At 39.1% G+C, this 19,752-nt stretch overlaps 1 protein-coding gene across 1 annotated transcript in view; it reads left to right on the top strand.

The window, feature by feature from the left end:
- The window catches only part of SHTN1 (shootin 1), a 54,017-nt gene that overhangs the window by 4,647 nt on the left and 29,618 nt on the right, over nucleotides 1-19,752 (top strand). The window contains exons 2-7 of the mRNA XM_005520774.3: nucleotides 2,212-2,264; nucleotides 8,699-8,759; nucleotides 12,858-12,952; nucleotides 15,018-15,186; nucleotides 17,177-17,274; nucleotides 18,220-18,301. Coding sequence (XP_005520831.1) covers nucleotides 2,212-2,264; nucleotides 8,699-8,759; nucleotides 12,858-12,952; nucleotides 15,018-15,186; nucleotides 17,177-17,274; nucleotides 18,220-18,301 — 558 coding nt within the window. The remainder of the gene's footprint in view (nucleotides 1-2,211; nucleotides 2,265-8,698; nucleotides 8,760-12,857; nucleotides 12,953-15,017; nucleotides 15,187-17,176; nucleotides 17,275-18,219; nucleotides 18,302-19,752) is intronic.

The raw sequence follows: 19,752 nt of genomic DNA, 5'->3' as shown, positions 1-19,752 counted from the left end.
TGAAGTGATGAGTGTAATGCTGTCCCATACATTCCCCCTAACAAAAGGAGGTGTTCAAAATGCTACCCAGGCACTACTTGAAAATAATTTACACCTGGCTGGTGCCTTACTTGTATCCTGTTGAAATATGATTAGTTGGATTTAGCTGAAGGGATCTTTGATCCTAAAACAGTGAACAAGGGAAAAATGGATCCTTTTTGGCTTTTTTTTTTTTTATCCTTTTGACAGCACTTCACAGTCTTGTGTGTTCTGTACATGTAGGAGGCCATTGTTGTTCAGGAGTTTTTTACCACATTCTTGGCCTGATTCTTCCTATTCCCTGTACACTGGGAGGAGCAATGTGGTGGCAGCAATTCCATTAAAGCTTCTGGTGCTGACAGTGGTAATTCTGTCTCTAATGACATATCCAAAAAGCCAGGTGTTAGTTTACTACCAACAAAATATGACTTAATCAGGATAGCTTCTTTCATCCAGAGCAGAGGACTTCTTGCACCATCAGCTCTTTCTCTTGCCTGTACCAGTAAAGACTTGCCTGGTCCGAGGTATGGAAGCAGAAGCAGTGGAGTGACACTTGCTTCCTTTGACAGCTCTACTTATTTTTTGAGTAAATAAGTAGATTTGAAATCCTCAAGTGGCATTACTTACTGATTTGTCATGGAATGGCTCTCAGTTGACTTGAAGGCCACCCTGGTTTGCAATATAAATACTAAAGTATATGCATGTAGCATTTTTAAAGTTTGGGGATTTTTTCTTTAATTTGTGTTTTTTGATAAGCAGCTTTAGGAAAGGGGTCGATTATTTTTTTTAATGAAAAAGTAAGAAGAGTCACCACCCCACTCTATGTAAATGAAGGTGTCTTTCCTGTTGTTCATTGTGAATTATAGTCATTATATACTTTTACCCTTACGGCCTTGTTTTAGTAATAAGTGCTTTTTAGACATGGTAAGTACCTAATATATAAAACATCTAATTTAGATAATACTTACATTTTGTTAGCAAATTCAGGTTCAGGAGACACAGGTTCACAACTGAAAGTCAAAAGACTAAGTTATAATTAAAGGAGCTTCTGCATACGAAGTTACCTACTTAATTTAATACTGATAAAAGGCCTTGATATGTTTCCAGGACAGTCCCTTCTGGCCAGCTGAGCTGTGGAGTGAGTAGTTGGTTAATAAGCCAGGTCACTGTTGTGAAGGAACATGCTGTGTTCACTCATGTTGGCTGTTTTGGGGTTTTACTCTTTTAAGTAAGAGCAGGGTTGGCTGAGAAAATGTTTTGGGTGGGTTGAGAGCTCTAGCCCAGAATATTCTGATATTTTTTCCTTCAGGGCTAATTATTCAGAGTTCTCCATTCATGGAGTGTGTGAAGAGAGCTGCCGAGGGTGGGGCAAATCTCTATTTACATTTTTCAGTCATTTGTAAAGTATCCAATGGCAAGAATGACTTTGCTTTAAAGGTGAGCAAACACAAGCAGTTTTCAAGTATGAAGAAACTCGAGTTGTGTCTGTTGGTACAGTTTTCATTCCCTTTCTTGCATCTGGATGGTAGAAGTCTCTTGCCTTATTTTCCTGAAGGGAGCAGGGAATAGCTTGACAGTGGAGCAGTGACCAAGAGGTGTAGACAGCCTTTGAGCTCCTGTGTAGGAAATAAATTTGGTGCATCAGTGTGGTCTCTTGGTTGTTAATCTGTTGGCTTTTTGGTTGTTTTTTTTTCTTGCTTTTTGTGCATGGGTGGTGGATAGGAATTTTGGGTTCATAAGGAGAAGTGGGGACAAAGGAAAGGGATGGATAGGAGATCCTGGTTTTACTGGTGCACAGATCAGCTACTCTGCAGGTACCCATATATTGCACCAACCATTCTTTCTAGGATTGATCTGTAACCTGAGCCAGTGTGGGTTTAAAAGGGTCACTGCAAACCAGTATATTCACCTTGTAATTTTTGAACTCAATCAATAAGGTTGTTTAACTCTACATTGACCAAAAATTGATTGTTTTGGGAGCTACCATCTTTTTCAGACACTTCCTAATTGCTTCAATTCTAGAAGGCTATCCAGTTCATAGGATATTAATAGGCTATTAATGAAATTTATGACCCATGTTATTTAAGAAGTCCATGTAGACAAACAGAAGTGTTTTCAATTTAATCAAATGGAGAGCTAATTTGCAAAGAGGTACTGCTATATTAACTTTTTTCTTTTTTTTTTCTTGTGTAGCTATTGGCGAATATGAAGAGCTTAGAGCAGAAAATAAGAAAAAAAAAGAAGAGGTTTGTATATATCAATAATTCATTTAATATTGAAATGCTAAATACTAGATACCTTGTGGACTGTGGCAGATTGTTGACTGCTTTTTTGAGTTCACTGTTACATGCTAATACTAAATATTACTTATACCTATATGTTTTAAGGAGCAGTGAATGCAGCTCTCACAACTGTTCTGTCTGTCCCACTCCAGAAGAGTTCCTGTAAATATATTTTAAGTGATTGCTGCTCTACCAAGTTTGCCTGTGATTACAGTGGGAGCATAGACCAAGTCATGTGTTCAGATAAAATTGTTTCTCTTTAAGTCTTGTTTTATTATGCCTTCATTTGCACAGGGGACTTAATTGCTGAAATGAAAAAAAGAGAACTTCCCTCAGCTTCTGAACATTCAGAGTGTAGGAATATGGTTTCTGAAGGTAGGGAGGAATGCAGGGGAGTCAGTGCTACACTGTATTGTAACCAAAATTCTCCTTTCTCGAGTGTGAGCTGAAGATGTAAGAAACCTGTTAGTTTTTCAAATTCCTGTTAGCTGCCAAGACTGTAGGTTTAATTCAGCTTCTTCTGAAATCTTTTTGGAAGGGTTATTTTTAGATACAAATGTTTCAATTCAAGTCTGTATTGAGAAGATCTTGTCCTTAACTCTCTTCTTATTGTTAAAGAAAATTTGAAACTTATGTTCACTTATGATTTGGCAAAGATTATGTGTATTTCTACTGAGGTCAGCATATTGTGCTTCATTCCCTCCTATCTTTCAACCTCTTTGTCCTTTTCACTTCGGTTGTTGTTGCATTCCTGTTCTGCTGTCCTTCACCAATGTCTTGGATATCCCAGGAAATCTGTCCTTTGTCTTTGCTGTTTGGAAGAAATGCTCAGAAGAAAATGAGAATAAAACTGAGTTACACCAAGATTCCATCTGGCCCAGAATGCTGTCTCTGACAGCAGAAAGGGAGGGTTGTGTAGGAGCATGTTTGACACCTGGGCAGGTTTCTCTTGCAGTCTCCAAACCATTTGCAGCCTGTGATTGCAGGGAGTGATTTCAGCATCCTGTCCTGCACTGCTCTCTTCCTTTAGTTTGTCCCGTGCTGGCTGTTAGCTTCTATCACACGTGGAGAGTGCCCTGCTAGGGCATGAGTACATCCCATGAAAAACAGGCTCCCAGCTTTGCCCTGAACCCTAGTCATACCAGCTTTGGTGTTTCTTCGGCAAAGCTTTGTTTAGCTTGGGAAGGGAGGAATGGGGAGACTTCCCTGAGCTACATTTTTATTAAAGTTTTTTTTCTTCAAAGGGAATTTAAATGAAAAATTTTATTTCTGAAATTGAGATGGAATGAGATGTTCTGAGCTTGTTTCTTCCATTCTTCTCTTCTTGCCTCCTTGCTCCTCTCACAAGACTTCTTTCCTACAGCTGCATATCTCTAGCTACTCCTGTGCGTTTCATCTGGAGGCTGCTTTGAACTTTTTCAGAATACTTGCGTAACACCCGAAAGTCCTCCAAGCCTGAGTGCTTGAGAATTGTGTTCCCAGCTGAGCAAATCAGTTAGCCATGTGCTCAGAGTTGGATTTTCAGTCGTTCTGCAAGTTTTCTCCCTTCATAAACTCCATCCTGCAAATTGATGTGCTTGTTGTAAGCAGTTCACGGTTCATTGTTCAAGCGTTTGGATTCAAGTGGTTAAGTGTGAGGCTTTAAGTGCATTTCTTCCACAAAAAAATTAAAAAAAAAAATCTACTGATACAGAGTTCATGGTTATATTTTTTTCCAGTGCCAATACTGGAAGAAACTATTCTTGTGTTATGGCAGGGCAGAGTAATCCTAAAGGTCTATACCATCTCTTGCTTTGTATCTTAGTTTGTGCTTTGCAGGATCAAACCTGCTACTGGAAAAATGTAGCACAGGCTTTATCTGCCTGTGGGTCTGGGAAGTTGTGGGTGATTTCTGTTCCAGTTTCTGCCACTCTCTGTCACTGTGAATGTCAGCAAATGGCCTCTGTATCAATTGTGGTCACGTAATTACATCAACAGGAGAATGAGAAGTTGATTTTTTTAGCAGGTGTCTTGCAGACTGTGTGTGGAAGGTGCCACAGAAGAATTAAATAGCAGTCTTGTGTGTACGTGCTTTTGGTACACTTGATGGAAAACTTTTCTAAGTCACTACTGTACTTGTATGGCTCTGAAAGATGAGCTGTTCATGCAGAAATTGTCCTAATTTCCATTAGACATGTGGAACTTAGTGGATAATGGGCAGCTAACTTAAGATATAATTTAAATTTTTGAAAATCTATGCTCTTTGTTCCATATTTTTTCTTAAAATTAGGAAGTAAATTGACTTTTATATGGGTTACTTTGTTCAAAGCACTGCTGCTTTAAAGGGATGCTAATAACCATGAAAATTCAACAGCAAAATACAAGATCTTTGATCCACAGTGTCTCTTCCTCATTGCCTTGCCAAGCTGCCAATTTGGAGATCACTGGTGAAGCTTCTAACAACATTTCCCCAGACATTTTTTGTTCATGTTTTTAAATACTTTTAGAAACAATGGAGCCAAAATTATTTTGGCAGATTACATCTCTTAGGTCACCTTTTTTTATTGATGTAGCCAACAAAACATTCATATCAACCCCCCAAAAATGGATAACTGTTCAGCTGCACACAAATGTGGGTAACTTAATATGCAGTTCTGACATATTCAAGAGTCAGATCATGAATAAATATTTGACTACTTGCTAATCAGACAGAAATGACTCTGAACGCTGGTTTTGACAGTGTTTTGTCATGCTGCCAGTAGGGGAAAAAAAAACCAAGACAGCTATCCCAAACAGTAGGTGTAATAGTGTATCTCTGATACATCATTCATGGTGTTTGCTCTGTTAAAGCACACGGATGGAGTGGATTCTATGTTTTGTCACCAAGTAGGAATGGGGAAGGGGTTCTGCCTTGATGACCTGCTCATTGTTTCTCTGACTATTACAGATGTCATTGGATACTTTTGAGCACTGCACCAAACTCATAATTTTAGAGCAAGCATTAAATCTGCATACATTTCACAGTCTGTGTAAATGGGTAAGAATTGTGTCTTGTGTTGCTTAGCAATGGTTTAATTGACTGTATGACTACTACGTGAACTTCTTGCATCTTAATATCTGGACTGAACAATCTCCCTGTTGTTTTTGCCCTTTGAAGGCCTTTTACAGAAGTCTGTAGGAGCTTATGTGCAAAATAGTTGGCAAAAAAGAAACCTGTTAGTAGAGAATAGACAAGAAACTAGAAATTAAAGTATCGTCTTGTGTATTGGGTACCTAGAAGGCTAAAATCTGAAAGAAGTGGAATCAACAAACCTTCTGAACTAGTGCCTGCAAAGATGAAGAATGTATGGAATTATTCACAAAATTAATTTTTGCAACTGGACTTTTAATTTCTAAAAATACAGATGCAATGCATTTTTACTGCTAGGATATTCTCACTGACTCCTGTAGCCAGTTCAGGACTGCAGTATTGTCTGTTTATATTGCTGGGGTTTTTATAAGTGAGATAATCGTGGTATAAATATTAGATTACTAATACTAGATACATTAAATAAAACAGAATAAATGCTTATTTTACTTTGCAGAGAAACTGGAACTCAAGTTAAAAACAGAAAATGACTGGCAATCAAGGAGCTACAAACTTTTTAATTTTTATTTAAGGGTACTCTTTAGTTTGGAGCTATCTCTTAACACTGAAAAGGGGAAGCTTAGTAAATACATGAAAACTGTTTCTCCTCAGCAGTTGCATGTGCTTGAATGTGGAAGGTGAACAGTAAATTTTATAGAAATGTTATGCTATTTGCCTTTTAATCTTTAGGAATAGTGATACTTTTGCCCATTAATTATTCTATTGTGTATGCCTCAAATTGCTTTTTTTGAAAAGCGAGATGGTTATGAACTTCTAAGACTTCTGTGGAGCATTTTATGAGCAGCTCATATGTCTAAATTTTGATTTTTTAACTTTTCAGTTTTAAAGGTAAGGTCAATTTATTTTGAAGAGTGACAGTATTTTTTATTATGAAACATAGTTTATAGGCTTTTTATCTTTGTGTAATTTCAAATTTGAAACTGTTTAAGTAGTTAAAATCTCAAATTTTTTTAGTTTTTAGAAGATTAACTAGGGTATTTTTTTGGAAGGACCTGTAACAGCTCTGCTTGCATGGCTCTGATTGCAAGACAGAAGGCAAAGTGCTTTCCATTGATCATTTCAGCAAGGGCAGCAATCTCCTGCTCTCCTTTTCTTCCTCCTCTTTCATTCTGAAGCACAGTAGCAGCAAAAGGAAGGTATTGAGAAAACTGCAACTGGGAACAGGAATTGCTCTGCAGAGACCCAAGCCTAGAGACCCTGATTGTGCAGAGAAATGTCGCAGTTAGGAGGAGAATAGTCAGCTTGCCGTGGTCCAAATGGAGCTCTCTCTGCAAATAGCACTCGAGGTGAAGTGGAATAGGTCATTTAACTTCTCCTTTTCACTGCACAGGGAAAGCTGCTTTGCCTTACAGCGTGCTGCCTGGAGGATTTTAAAAGGCGTTTTTCCTGCTGTTGGGATAAGGGAGTGTGCTGTGTCCTCTACATCAAGGTTTCCATCAGTAGGGAGGTTGTTGACTTTAACAGGCAACAGATGAGATCCTTAAAATGCTAATGTTCCTGGTTTTTAAACTGAACACTAAAGGCATTTGCTCACTTAATGTGCAGTGGGCTGAAAGCTTTCAGTGTGCAGCAATGTCCGTGGGTGAAGTATGTCAGTGTGGCTCCAGTGTCTTTCTGGGGAGGTCCGAGGAGGAAGCAGCTCTCACCAATTCCCCTTTCGCGGCAGAGCTGCGCTCTGCAGAACAGCCAGAAACGCTTTCTGTGTCTTTCACTACCTCCTGCTCTTAGGCTGCACTTCTGCCATGAAGGTAATGCAAACTTTCACTGAGGAAACAGGGAGGGCACAGAGCAGCAAGATTCATGCACAGATTTCCCTTCCCCACCTTTCCTCTGCAAGATTCTCTTGACAGGTTCTTTGTTAACAGGGCCCAGGAAACGGTGAGTCCTCGTCTGGTGCTGCTTGCTCAGCACGGCTTTGCTCCTTCTGCAGCTCTGCCTTGTTTAACAGTCCTTACAGCAGCTGGTGACTGACCTGTCCCCCTCCTCAGCCCCTGTCCCTTGAAGACTCATCACCCCAGCGCCATGAGAAGAGAGATTGCTTGTTGAGTGCAGCTCCTTTTGCTCCCACGGATAGCCATCAGCTGCCCCTGAGCCAACAGCAGTGGCGTCCTCGCCTTGCCCAAGAGCAGATCCTTCTTTGGGTCTCGTCCAAGATCCTCTGTAGCTGATAGAAGAATTCTCTTGAATTTGGCTGCCTTTGAATCAGACTCTCTCCCTTCTTGTTGCTTAACAGCAGGCTCCTTTCCCAGCTAACTCAAAGTGGCTCCTCATGTGGAAAAACTGAAAATCGAGCAAAATCATTTCAGGATTGTTTTTTTTTTTTTTTTAAACCCAGTTCTGTTCCAGTGGCCAGCATCCTTGTAATTAGAATTGCACTGTAAGGAGCTCAGTCACACAGATCTCTTCCAGAAGTTAACTCATGGTCTTGGGTTGATTTATTGCTGTGAACATGCTCAGCCGCATGTGAGGAAGGATGTGTGTGTAAGGCACCTTGTGTGCCTGTCATACTTCCCCCTTGGTCATGTGTTTTTCACACTGTGGTTAATCACTGACTGTGTCTCTTGTGAATTTTACTCATTTCTTTGAGTTCTTTCATTGACTTAAAGAATGGGTTTTCTTAGAGAACTCTATTTAACATATGTTTTATTCTTTCTTTTTGAAGAAACCGTTCCATCATAAGATCAGTGATTGCGGGCCTGTGTAGTGTTAGCAATAACCACAAAATTAATAAAAGTGGGGTGATGGGAACTCCTTAAAGCATGAAAAGGAGTGCCTTTCTCTCTACAAAGCTGAAACTTTGCTCATGATGTAATGAAATCAAACAGCATGTCCCTGATGATTGGCTTTGAGGTTTTCCTTGCACATGGTGGGTATAGAAATGTAGGCCTCTTTTCTGAGTCCATTTCTGTTAAAGAAACTAGACTTAAAGCCTATTTTTGGCATGCAAAGTATTGGTTCTACTGTTGGTGTAACATGGATAACTGTTTATATCAGTTTTGGATGATATGTCTCTTTAAAATATTTCCAGAGTAGCTCTGAATCAGAACCTAAATCAAGTACAGCATGCCAGTTTGGCTAGGAAATATTCTGAGTAATGAATTTTTTATGCATAATTTCCATCAATCTTACATGGCTGAAAGGAAAAAGAAATGCTTTGATAGGCTTCTGTACATCATTGTGCTGCAATTGATCTTGGTTGATTTTGCATGTTGTGACTGCTAATTAAATAACTGGGATCAGTGTTTCATTTCAATTTTCTTTTCTCCTACAGTGTGACAAAATCAAGCAAGAACGAGATGAGGCTGTCAAAAAGCTGGAGGAGTTTCAGAAAAGTAAGCTGATAATGTCAGTGGGGTTTTCTTGATGTAGACAATTATGAACATAGTTCTGCACACTCTACAACAGTGTTAAAAATGCTGAGAATCAGGTCCACTTGCTGTTTCTCCTTGAAAGCTGAGTTTAAGGAGCTAAATCCAGTGAGACTTTGCCCACAGTCAGAATAAATACTGTCACAGCATTTGTACTCTCTGGCACAGGTAGAGAGTACAAATGCTGTACTCAAGGTGCAAAGAGGTGAAAATAAAGTGGTGCAAATGTGGCTCTTTCTCACCTGGATTCTGCAAGTGACTTTTGGAATGATGCATGCTTGAAGTGAGTGGGATTTGATGCTGTTGCTTTGTTTCCTTATAATAATAATAATAATGATAATGGGATTTTTTTTTTTTTTCATGAAGGATTAATACTATTTTAAGCACAGACACACCTGGAAAGATTTTTAGGATGAACTGTTCTCATTGGTAATTTATAGAGCGAGTTCTATCTCGTCTGGGCTGTGAGAACATCAATATTCAGTTTTACACTTTTATGTAATGGTTCTATTGAAACCGTATGGTGTCTGGAAGCAACAAAGCACATCTAATGGGAATGGAAGTATCCTAGTGGAATAGCTCCTTAGAAGAGACAATTACAATGGGATTGTGGTCTGTTATGTCTGGTTTGTGCCAGTACAGTGAACTGCACGATGAAGCATCAGAAATGTGGATGAAGTTAATGCAGGAGAAGGAAATCACATGGTCTGTACTTTTGTGTGACTGTGTTAATAGAGGAATTTGCTCACTTCTGTTTTATAATAGTTTGTGTGATACAGTTATGGAGGATAATCTGAAATCAACAGGAGTTGTCTACTGCCTTGAATGATCTTGGGTAACTGTTCTGTGAGGGAAGAATGTTCTCTAAGAAGTATAATTCCTCTGGAAAAATGGCTGCCTGTTTTGTTTTTGTTATGATATGAGGAATACTGGAGTGTGGCAGAAAATGTCAAGTAGTTAAGACTTAAAATTTGAGGTAGTATTTGATGTTGTAAGATTTTATAGGTTTCTTTTATCTTCCTTTCACATTTTTAAAGGACATACCTTGTAAACATAGTGATAAAATGCCAGGAATATTAGGATTTTAAAGCAATAATAGAGCCCATTATTTAAACGACAATATAAAAGGCAATTATATTGATGAAGAGCTACATTGGCTTTGTGTCTGTGAATAAACTTGGCCTGTACTCAGCTTCTATTTGTTCTCCTGGCATAAACACATATTGTGTGTGATTCCAGTTTAATGGGGCCCCGTTTGTATGCCAAGCAGCTGCATTTTAGGCCCTATTGCGTGATTTCATAGCTCTCTGAAAATTGGTTCTATTGAGCACAAGAGATAGAAGGTGGTGGTGGGGGGGAAAGCTTCAACACACAATCATTTCTTTTCAATTGGAGCCAGCAAGGTTGATGACAACATGACCATTGTGTTATAATGATAAGACCACTAAGGATCTGTACCTCTCATCAAGGCTTTCACACAACAGCAGATACAATTTAATTCACTGCTCTGTCAGCAGTGCTGATACCATTATGCCGTCTGTCTCCACAGTTATAATCACTGTCCTCCGAGAAATGCAGTTGAAATGATCTTGAGCAGTCAAAGAAACTCTCAATTAAGGCTGCCACTTCCAATGTGTCAGATTGTGTCTTATGCACTTGGTACAATTTTCACTTCCAATCCTGTTTATTTACAATGTCTACCAGTAATTATGCTTAACATGTCATTTAGTGAGGGTGCCCCTGCCAAGGAGATTGTTGGGTGCTGCAGTACCATTGAGGGGGAGTTTCTCGCAGTCAATGCCATCAGCGGCTTTTAGTCCCTGATGGGATGCAGTAGTAATGTTGATAATGCAAGTATCGTGCTCATCAAGTCATAATTAGATGCCACTCAAATGTGCCACTTGTAATAACAGTGTTGATTCATGTTTTCTCGGTGACTGCAACTACTAATTAGTTAAGTGGTTTTTGGTTGGCCTGCATTTGCTGCGGATTATTATTACCCCTGAAAAAAACTGTCAAGGTTAGAGACGTTTCAGGCCACTTAGTGCTTCTTTATGAATATTAATATTAACATAATAAGAACTTTAGACAGACTTAGGAAATAATATATTTTTTGTATTTAATTTGGGAAGACTTTTTTCCCCTGAGTTAATCATAATTGCAGGTTAATTAAGTTTAAATGAACCAAGAGTAATCCCTAGTTCTGCCATGAGAGCCCGATCCTTGTTTCCTAACTTTAGCCTTGCTTGAGGCCCTCAGATTCCTGTCTGCAAAATGAGAGCAGCTCTGCATCTCCACTGCTCCTTCATCCAGCCCAAAACATTCCATCCATCACTGCTCAAAGCTTCTAGGGCTCCGTAGAATAATACCAGAAAGACATAGGGAGATATACTACCTGAAACTTTTCCTCTCAAATTAAATGTAGCAGCTGGTACGGCACATTTGGAGCAGGTAATTTCTCCTTAGTCAGGAGAAATGGAAATAAAAAGACAATCAAAGAAAGAGGTCTGGTTGCTCTGCTGGTGGAAGACTTCATGTGGATATAGTTTCTAGACCAAGATTTACCAATTCAATGCCGTGCCTTTTCTGTTTTTGTAGATTTTGTATGTTTCCTGCAGCTCCTCAGCAAACCAATGTGTTGCTGGTTTCCTCTACAACAAGACTTTAATAATGAAAAATTCAGTTGATATTAAGTATAAAGCTGCATAAATAACATTTGTTAATGGCCTTCTTTTTTCTATCATGAAGTCCTGTTTTGTAGACAATAAAATGACCTCTGTATATCAAAGAGAGCTTAAATCTCTCTTTTCAGTCTTTGGTCAAAACTCTTGGAAGTGGGAAATTTTGTACCACTCTACCCAGTGGTATAAAATCCCTAGGTTTTAAAGCTTACCTTGATGGAAGGGAAGGGAAATGCTAGAAAAAAATACTCTGTATTTTCCAGCCTTGTTCCTGCCCCAAAGTGTTGTTCAGCTGCCAAGTAGTTCCTTTCTGTGCATTGAAATCCTGACACTGGGCTGAGGAGGAATTTGTGCCATGCAGTCATTTGCAGAATTAGGGTCCAGGCTGCTGTTCAGGATTGGATGAGGGTGACAGGAGCCAAGGGGGAATTGCACTGATGAGCCTGAGAAATGGAAAACTATTCTTGGGTTCTCTGCTTTGCTCCACTGTGCAACCTTAAACCTGTCCCTTAGACTTTGAACACTACTAAAGTACATAGATACTGCTGGAAGTTGAGTGGAATTGCAAGACAAAATGTATCCGTACTTTTAAATTCTTCCTGATTCACCTTGGTCTCCTATGTTACAAAACAAGATTTTTCCCAGAACTTTTTGGTTGCTCTTTTTCCTGTTTTTGATAGAGTGGTGTGTATCCACAATTGTAACAGGGATTCTCTAAGTGCAGAGGACAGATGTGTCTCCTGTTCCTCCAGCTGTGACATCACATGTACGGCCATGCATTCCAGCTGCAGTCAGCCCAGTCTTGGCCCTGGTCTCAGGGAACGTTTTGTGAGTGTTTTGGAATCTGTGTTGTGAGCAATGAAGGTAGGTGAGACTCTGGTGCTCATTTTAGGGCCTGCTCAAGCACGGAGAAGTTTCCAATAAGAAACAGCCCAGAAAGTGAAAAGAAACTTGGTAATACATCCGAGTTAATCTTGCTGTTTGAAAATACAGGGGTTCCAGACTTCTGAAGATGTCGTGATGGCAATCTTAGGGGATTATCCTAAAGGTGTCATTCTGATTCCTCAAGTGTTGATGAAACAAAGATGATGAATGAGGATGGTCAAGAAGGCTACTGCTGGTCTTCTACTTCCTAGGTTTATACTCAGTTCTACAGTTGCTCCTCTAATGCTGCAAACATGGTTTGAGAGAATTTCTTAAAGGAACAACCCAAATATTCAATGCTCAGAACAATTCCTGTCTATGGAGATTATCTGTGTCCTTCCCTGTGTTTGAAATGCTTGCAATGAAAGTTAGCAGAAGAAGAGATGCTATTTCTGATCATGGGAGGCATGTGTCAATCTCAGGAAAATATTGACTAATTTTTGAACTCTTCCCTTAGTTTCTCACATGGTTATTGAGGAAGTGAACTGTATTCAGAACCATCTTGAAATCGAGAAGACATGCCGTGAAAGTGCTGAGGCTTTGGCTTCTAAGGTGAGAGGAATTATGGTGATGCTGTTTTTCTGATCTATTTATTCACCTGTTTATCTATTTATTTATTTCAAACTTGAGATTGTATGCATGACCCATATATGTTCCTGTATAATCTTGTGGAGCTGTGAAGTAGTTTGGAAGTGGCAAAACACTAATAGCCAGATGCGAGATGCAAAATACCATTCCTGCCTTTGAAGAAAATAAATACCCATTTTAATGTAGTTTCTATTTTCATGGACTAGCATCCTGATCTCTAGTTTTCATATGCATTTAGGTTAAATGGAAAATAAGTTTCAGAACTCCTCTGTGTGAAAACAATAATGAGCATTTCAGTGTCTAAATCAAATGGAAAAAGTCAACCACTGCATTACATTTCAGGTGATTGTTTATGAAAGCAAAGCAAGGGCAGGGGAAAGGTGACCTCCACTGCTCTGTTGATTGCGTCTAGTCTGATGAATTTAGCAAGTGTGTAATTTTCTATATTCCATCTCATCAGAAGTGCATTATTATTAAAGAATGTTTTTATCTCTCTTATATATTTTTGGTTGTGTAAAATGCATCTGAGCCACTTCATCAGAAAATGGATTACAGCAATTTTGAACCAAATTTCATTAGCAATGCTGACTGCCTTTTTTTTTTTCTTTTTTTTTTTCCCCTCCCTCCCCATTCTCTGCCCAAAGTACATCCTTAGATATGGTAAAAATCACACCCGCAAGAAATCACTTTAATTTAGATGCATTAGCAATGTACTTTCTGGAGGTATTTACTTAATTGTTTGCATAATGACACTATATTAGAATTCATAAGATAGACAATCAGCATATAAGTAAGAAAATGAACACATTTATGCGACTTGTCTTCCCTGCACTTTGCCTGTAATGCGCGTACAAGGGCAGTTCAAAGACTCGCTTTGCTCCCCGGGGCTGTTTGGCTGTGAGCTCACTGCACCATGTAGGGGTCCTCACACCACTCTCCCCACTTGTTCACTTTCATTCTTTGGGAACAAGACAAGAAATTCTTGGCTAATCTCCCCTAGTTGAAGGGCTGAGGATAAGGGGGATCAAAGATTGCTTAGTTAAAAATTCGGGGTCAGATGAACTGTACAGTGTGTGTTTTCTTTGATATTGGGCTTCTGACATCCGTGTTGACTTGGGCATGTGGTGTGTCATTAGTAGAAAATTGAGTCTCATTCTTAAACCTGAGCACAAGGAATGCTTGGCTTGTGGGTGGGCAGTCACCCTGACATTTAGCTGAACAGCCTGGGGCTGTGCTGCACCTGCAGAGAACTGCTGCTGTGGGGTGTCTGGATGCAGGACAGTGAAAGAAATGATGAGAATTAAACATTTGCAGTGACTCCAGTTTTTCCTGATCAAGACAGAGATGCCTTCTAGAATCTCTTCTGTACCATCCACCAACCAGTCATGTGTTTAAGCATCCAGCCCAAAGCGGTTTCTGACCCATAAAGATTTGGTTCATGAGATGGCTCTCATCTTGTGCATGTTGACTCTACAGTAATAAAAGAATTTTGAGATAATTATGTTGTGACTAAGAATGTAGTAGTGTTGTATTTATAGTTTATAAGCAAAATAGGGTATAGGAGAAGGTAAGAATTTTTATTTAACCAATTGATCCAGCTTGGAAAACCATATGAGCTTTCAGGGGCACAAACTCTTCTTCAGGTCATTTCAGTTGGGACCCCTTGTGCATGTGTAAAGGTGGGGGGCTGAAACAGCTATCACAAAGCCTGTGTAGCATTAAGTTAGCTTGATAGTTGATTGATTTAAACCTACACAGTATTTATTAAACAGAAGTACTAGAGAGGAAAAAAGGTCATGGATAAAGCATCATGTTGAATTCAAGCCTTTCAGAGGAAAAAGTGGACAAGCACCCCATCTTCAATCCATTCTAATGTTGAATGGAACTTAATCTAATGTTACTTTTGTCTTCTTTGTTTTATAGACCTTTTAATGATAAAGGACAAAAAACAGTTGACTTTTTTCCTTTGTCCAGTATCTTAAAGACAGAACTAACTGGCTTCTTACTGTTTGTACTTCTCACCTTTCAGCTGAACAAAGAAAATAAAACCTTGAAAAGAATTAGTATGCTTTGTATGGCCAAGCTGGGGCCAGAAATTATCACTGAAGAGATTAACATTGATGAGGATGAATCATCCACGGATACAGAAGCTACCTCTGGATCATGCAGTTCTGTGCACTGTCAGCAGCAAATAAAAGGTGAGCATTGTTGCTGATCCTACACCACCATGCAAGGCAGAAGTTGTCTGAAGAACAGCAGTGTTGGTTTGGAGCAGAGATTGATCTGGTTCCAAGTCAGCTTCTGGGAGTGGCCAGAATCAAAGGATTTCCAGGAATGAGTGAAAATATGGTGGGCTGGTAGTGTGTAACATAAATGATGGGGGATATACAGCATGCAGAGGAAATTAAATGCAATAGGAAAATGAGATCTACCCAGCTAAGAGAGTTCAATGTTACCGAATCAGTAAAGGAAACATTTCCTAAAACCCCTAACAAAATGAAAGTTGAGCAGAAGGACAAGGTCATCTACAACTGCAGTGTCATTATTTCAGAGCTTGTCAGACAAAACTCTCTGTTATGTACCTTTGTATGCACAAACTTCATTCATGTTCCAGAGCTGTTACCAAGCAAGCAGCCTAGAGAGAGACTGTTGTACTGGGTAAAACAGCAAAGCTGAAGAACATGGAAATAGATTGATAAGAGAGATCTGGGCTTTTCTTTTTTTTTTTTTTTTTTTTGGTCAGAAATTTCTGGTTCTTTTTTGAAAGGCAGTTAATATTTCCATTGTCCAAAATCAGCCTTACTTCTCATCCCAGTGATGAAATCATCATGGTTTTTTTGTATTGTTGTGTCATAGTATCCAAAAAAGGGGAATGCCTACATTCTGGATTTTGTGGAAAGAGAGATTAAGTGTTTAACTTCTTATAAAGAAGGCTTTCACTTTTTTTTTTTTATTCTGACTTGGAGCAACAAATGATGTTTAAGTACTCTGTGGTATGTGGATATGCTTTCTTCTGTGCATAGCGAGGTTGATACATGTGTTGTAAAACCAGAATTAATCCAAGTTCAATAAATTTCAGTGAGACTTTTTCTGCATTGATTTCTCTGGAGAGCACAAATCTGTAAAATGGACAATGTGTATCAAGAGTATTCTGTGAAAACAGGTCTTTCTATTTACTTTGGAAAGTGTATGTTTTTAATTTAGAGGACAATAAATCTGAGGCTCCAGAACTGAGAGGGGGGATGCTGGTGTAGAATGGACATTTTCAAGATGTGAGACCAAACATAATGACATCCAGCATGTCGTCATCATCTGCAATTGATTAGCCACAATTTTTTCAACTCATGGCTGGTATTCAATGAACAGCAGTGCTGTGAAATACGGGAAGCAGGTGGGGAATGAGGGCACTTACTGAAAGCTAATATGTTATCAATAAATTTTGATTTTTTTGGTGATTTTATGTTAACCTAAACCTTGATATATTATGTATGCAAACTGATCTCCTGTTAAGAAGTGATTATAATCAAATGTTTTATTCCATTGTGAATTTAATTTATTTCATATTTTAATAATTAAGGAGCAAAAATTCTGAGGGGAAAATTACAAGCATTAGCTCTTCCATCAGTAAAGGTTATATTCTGACTCTGTTCACATAATGTTACAAAGAGTATAAATTGGCAGCTGTTCAGGACAATTTCTTCTGTGAAAACCTCCCAAGTATTAACTGCCTGTTGTTTTGTTTATTTCCCTAGTGACAAAAACTCATGATCCAAAAAGAATTGAAGTGCATTAATTTGTTTTAAAGGATGCTTCTTAAAAATTGCTTTCCACTGCTCTATCCCAGAGTCTCTGTGATGTGACAGTCTCAAGAGCAGGGCTGAGGACCCTCTGTGGTGGCAGGATTGGCCCTGTTATATCAGGAAATGAATCATTCAAAATGCAAATAAAGACAGCAGGACTGAACAAGGAGCTTACCTCAATAGAGTAAATCCGAAACTGTGGCCCAGTTATAGATCTGCTACTTGACACTTATGCAAAGCTCATAAATTATTGAGGATGTTCCTTGATTACAACTGATGCTTGATATGTAGTTCAGGTGTTTCATACTCAGCTTGCATTGCTATGACATTTCCTTTGTTGTTGTTTTTCAAATAAAATATATTCTTCATTTCCTTCCTCAAACTGTAGAGCTGAGAGATCAAATCGTGTCTGTTCATGAGGAAAAGAAGACCTTGGCCATTGAACTGGAAAACCTGAGGTGCAAACTTGCAGAAATAATTGAAGAAGTATGTATTGTACCATGGAGGGCGAGACCATGTTAGCGTGGAGTTGGTACTTTCTGTAGCTTATTTTGCTGAAAACACTCAGTTGTGAAGTTAATTGAATATTGTCTAATCTCAAGTCCTGCTAGGGATGGATCTCTTAGGGCAGGGTCCCCTCCTGGAAGGGACCCTCTGTGTCACAGTCCAATCTCCCCCTGGTACATGATTTCTCCTTAGCTGTTTGAGCTGTTCTAGCGCCCATATTACAGCTGTCACCTCCCCTTCCTGACAGCCCCTCATCCATCACAGCCTGCAGATTTTTTTTGGATTTCCTTAAACCCACAGATAAGTAAGAAGTACTTTTGTAGGACATGTAGTTTAATCATTGGTGCTACTTCATTGAGTGTATCCTTAAGTTTAGCCATTGGCAGTGCTGTGTCATGATAATTAGACCAGCAAATTGGCTTTTCAAGCCAGCAGAGATTCATTCCTGCTTGAGAACTGGATAAGCCATGTACTGATGCAGATCAGGACTTAGTGGCTCTTCCTGTGTAAGCAGCACTTGCATTCAGAAAGACACAGCTGACAGCACTTGGACAATAAACAGAGCCCAGGGAAAAAGCCAAACAAAACAGGAGTCTGACTATATTAAAATACAAACAGTCAAGTAACTTTCCAACCAGGTGCTATGGCATCTGATCCTTAAAGGTTCTGAAGATCATATATTTGCAGCTGTGACTGAAACATGTTGTGGGAGGATTAGTTCATAACTCTTTTATGACATCTGTTATAACATCTGTAAGGTGGAGTAAAAATGTTTTCCATCCCACTGGAAACCCCAGCATCAAGCCAAGCCTAGGAAACAGAGCTACTGACAGCAAGATACTGCTTGCATTATGTATGTGCTGTATGCCTTATGCCATTAACTAAAATGCTCTTGGTTTTGATGTGTTCTTTATACTTTTCTAGGTAAATAAGTTGAAAGAAGAAAAGGCTGTTTTGACAACTGAAGTTAATAAGCAGCAAAAACTGTTGGAGAAATGTAACAGAGGTGTGTAGTCTCAGCAGGTTCTCTACCACCCTTTGCAGAAGCTGCAGAGCTTTTCTGTTGCAGTACAAGGAGTAGGTTACAGATCAGTGACTGTGGTCCAGATCTGACACTCAACCTTAGTGCTGCAGGCACTGCATCAACTCATGGGCTGTTCCAGACTCTCTGTACACCAGGAAAATGTGGCAATGTAAATAGCAGGTGTTAGCTGAGAACAGGAAAACATTTTCCTGTGTGGCACAAGTGACAAACTAGGGCAGGGGCATAGTCCTTTATAGAGGTGGGGTTTGAACCTTAATCTCCTGATTTCCTAAATCATTACACCAGTCTTCTTTTAGCTGATAAGCAGCTTCTAATTTTGAGTGTCCAAGGTCTTGCATACAACTTGCTTTATGTTCAGAGGATGATGAGAAAGGCAGGAGTGCTAGAATGTGAGAAATAAGATTTCCAAGCTATGGAAGAAAATCAGAAATTTTCCTTTACTGGAAAGAGAAGAGAGGTAAAACCAGGCAGGGAAAGTCTAAAAAGAGATCTGTCTCCAAAAAGGAAAGCTTTTGCTTAATGAATGTGAGTGCTTCTACATGAATAATAGTTGATCCCAAAGAAATTCAGAGGAGAGGGAAAAGATTTTACTGCCTTGGATTACTCTGCCCTTTCCTCTTGTTGCTTACTAAGCCTTAAGAAACTAAAAATTGTTTGGCAAAAAGCCTCATTCCCATTTTCCTGAAGTGGAAGACGATGGGTCTGGCTGAGATATAGTAGGGCATCTCCTGGAAGCTTTCTCCAGGTGCCCATCCCTTACCCTTTCCTCATGTCTTCATTTCTTAAACCTATGGCAGGCAGTACTCGAAGGCTCTTACAACACCAAGCTTCAGAACAGTTGATTAAACAGATTAGCTTGAAACTTCTGATGGGATAATATGGCAGATGAAAATTTTCTGAAATTTTTTTCTTTTTTCTAAGCATTGAAAGAACAACCCCTCATTTCCCATTTGCCTGTTTATTGGAAGGAAGAGTTAAATTAAAGCAAGATTTTTTTGTATGCTTGAAATGAGCTACCAAAGAATGCAATATCTCCTGTATCTTTTGTTTATGTGGCACTGTGCTGGAGCTGTGCACTCAGTGCATTTCAGTCAGAGCTGATGAATTTATATGAAGTCTTTCTAAGTATGTGGGTTGTTTGTTGGGTAGTTTTTGTGTGTGTGGTTGTTTTGTTTTTTTTTTTAATTTGCTTTGTTAAGTTAGCATCACTTTGAGAGTCAGGTATGCTGGGATGTATATCCCACTGTCTGAATTACTGCTTACTGTACCTACCTTTAAATACTGTTCTGCTCATCTCCAAAGCAGGTAAACAAATACTGATTCCTCAAGAGTAACATAATCTTTGATAGATTCAGCAAAGCTCTTCTGAGGCAAAGAGAGACAAAGTATGGTCTGTGGCACTTGATGCCTAT

This window comes from Pseudopodoces humilis, chromosome 9, assembly GCF_049639895.1.
Source record: "Pseudopodoces humilis isolate 2021_Gansu_Grassland_sample_001 chromosome 9, ASM4963989v1, whole genome shotgun sequence".
In the NCBI taxonomy this organism is placed as follows: Eukaryota; Metazoa; Chordata; class Aves; order Passeriformes; family Paridae; genus Pseudopodoces; species Pseudopodoces humilis.
Note: the sequence above shows the minus strand (reverse complement) of the source record. Positions and strands in the feature narration are given on the sequence as shown.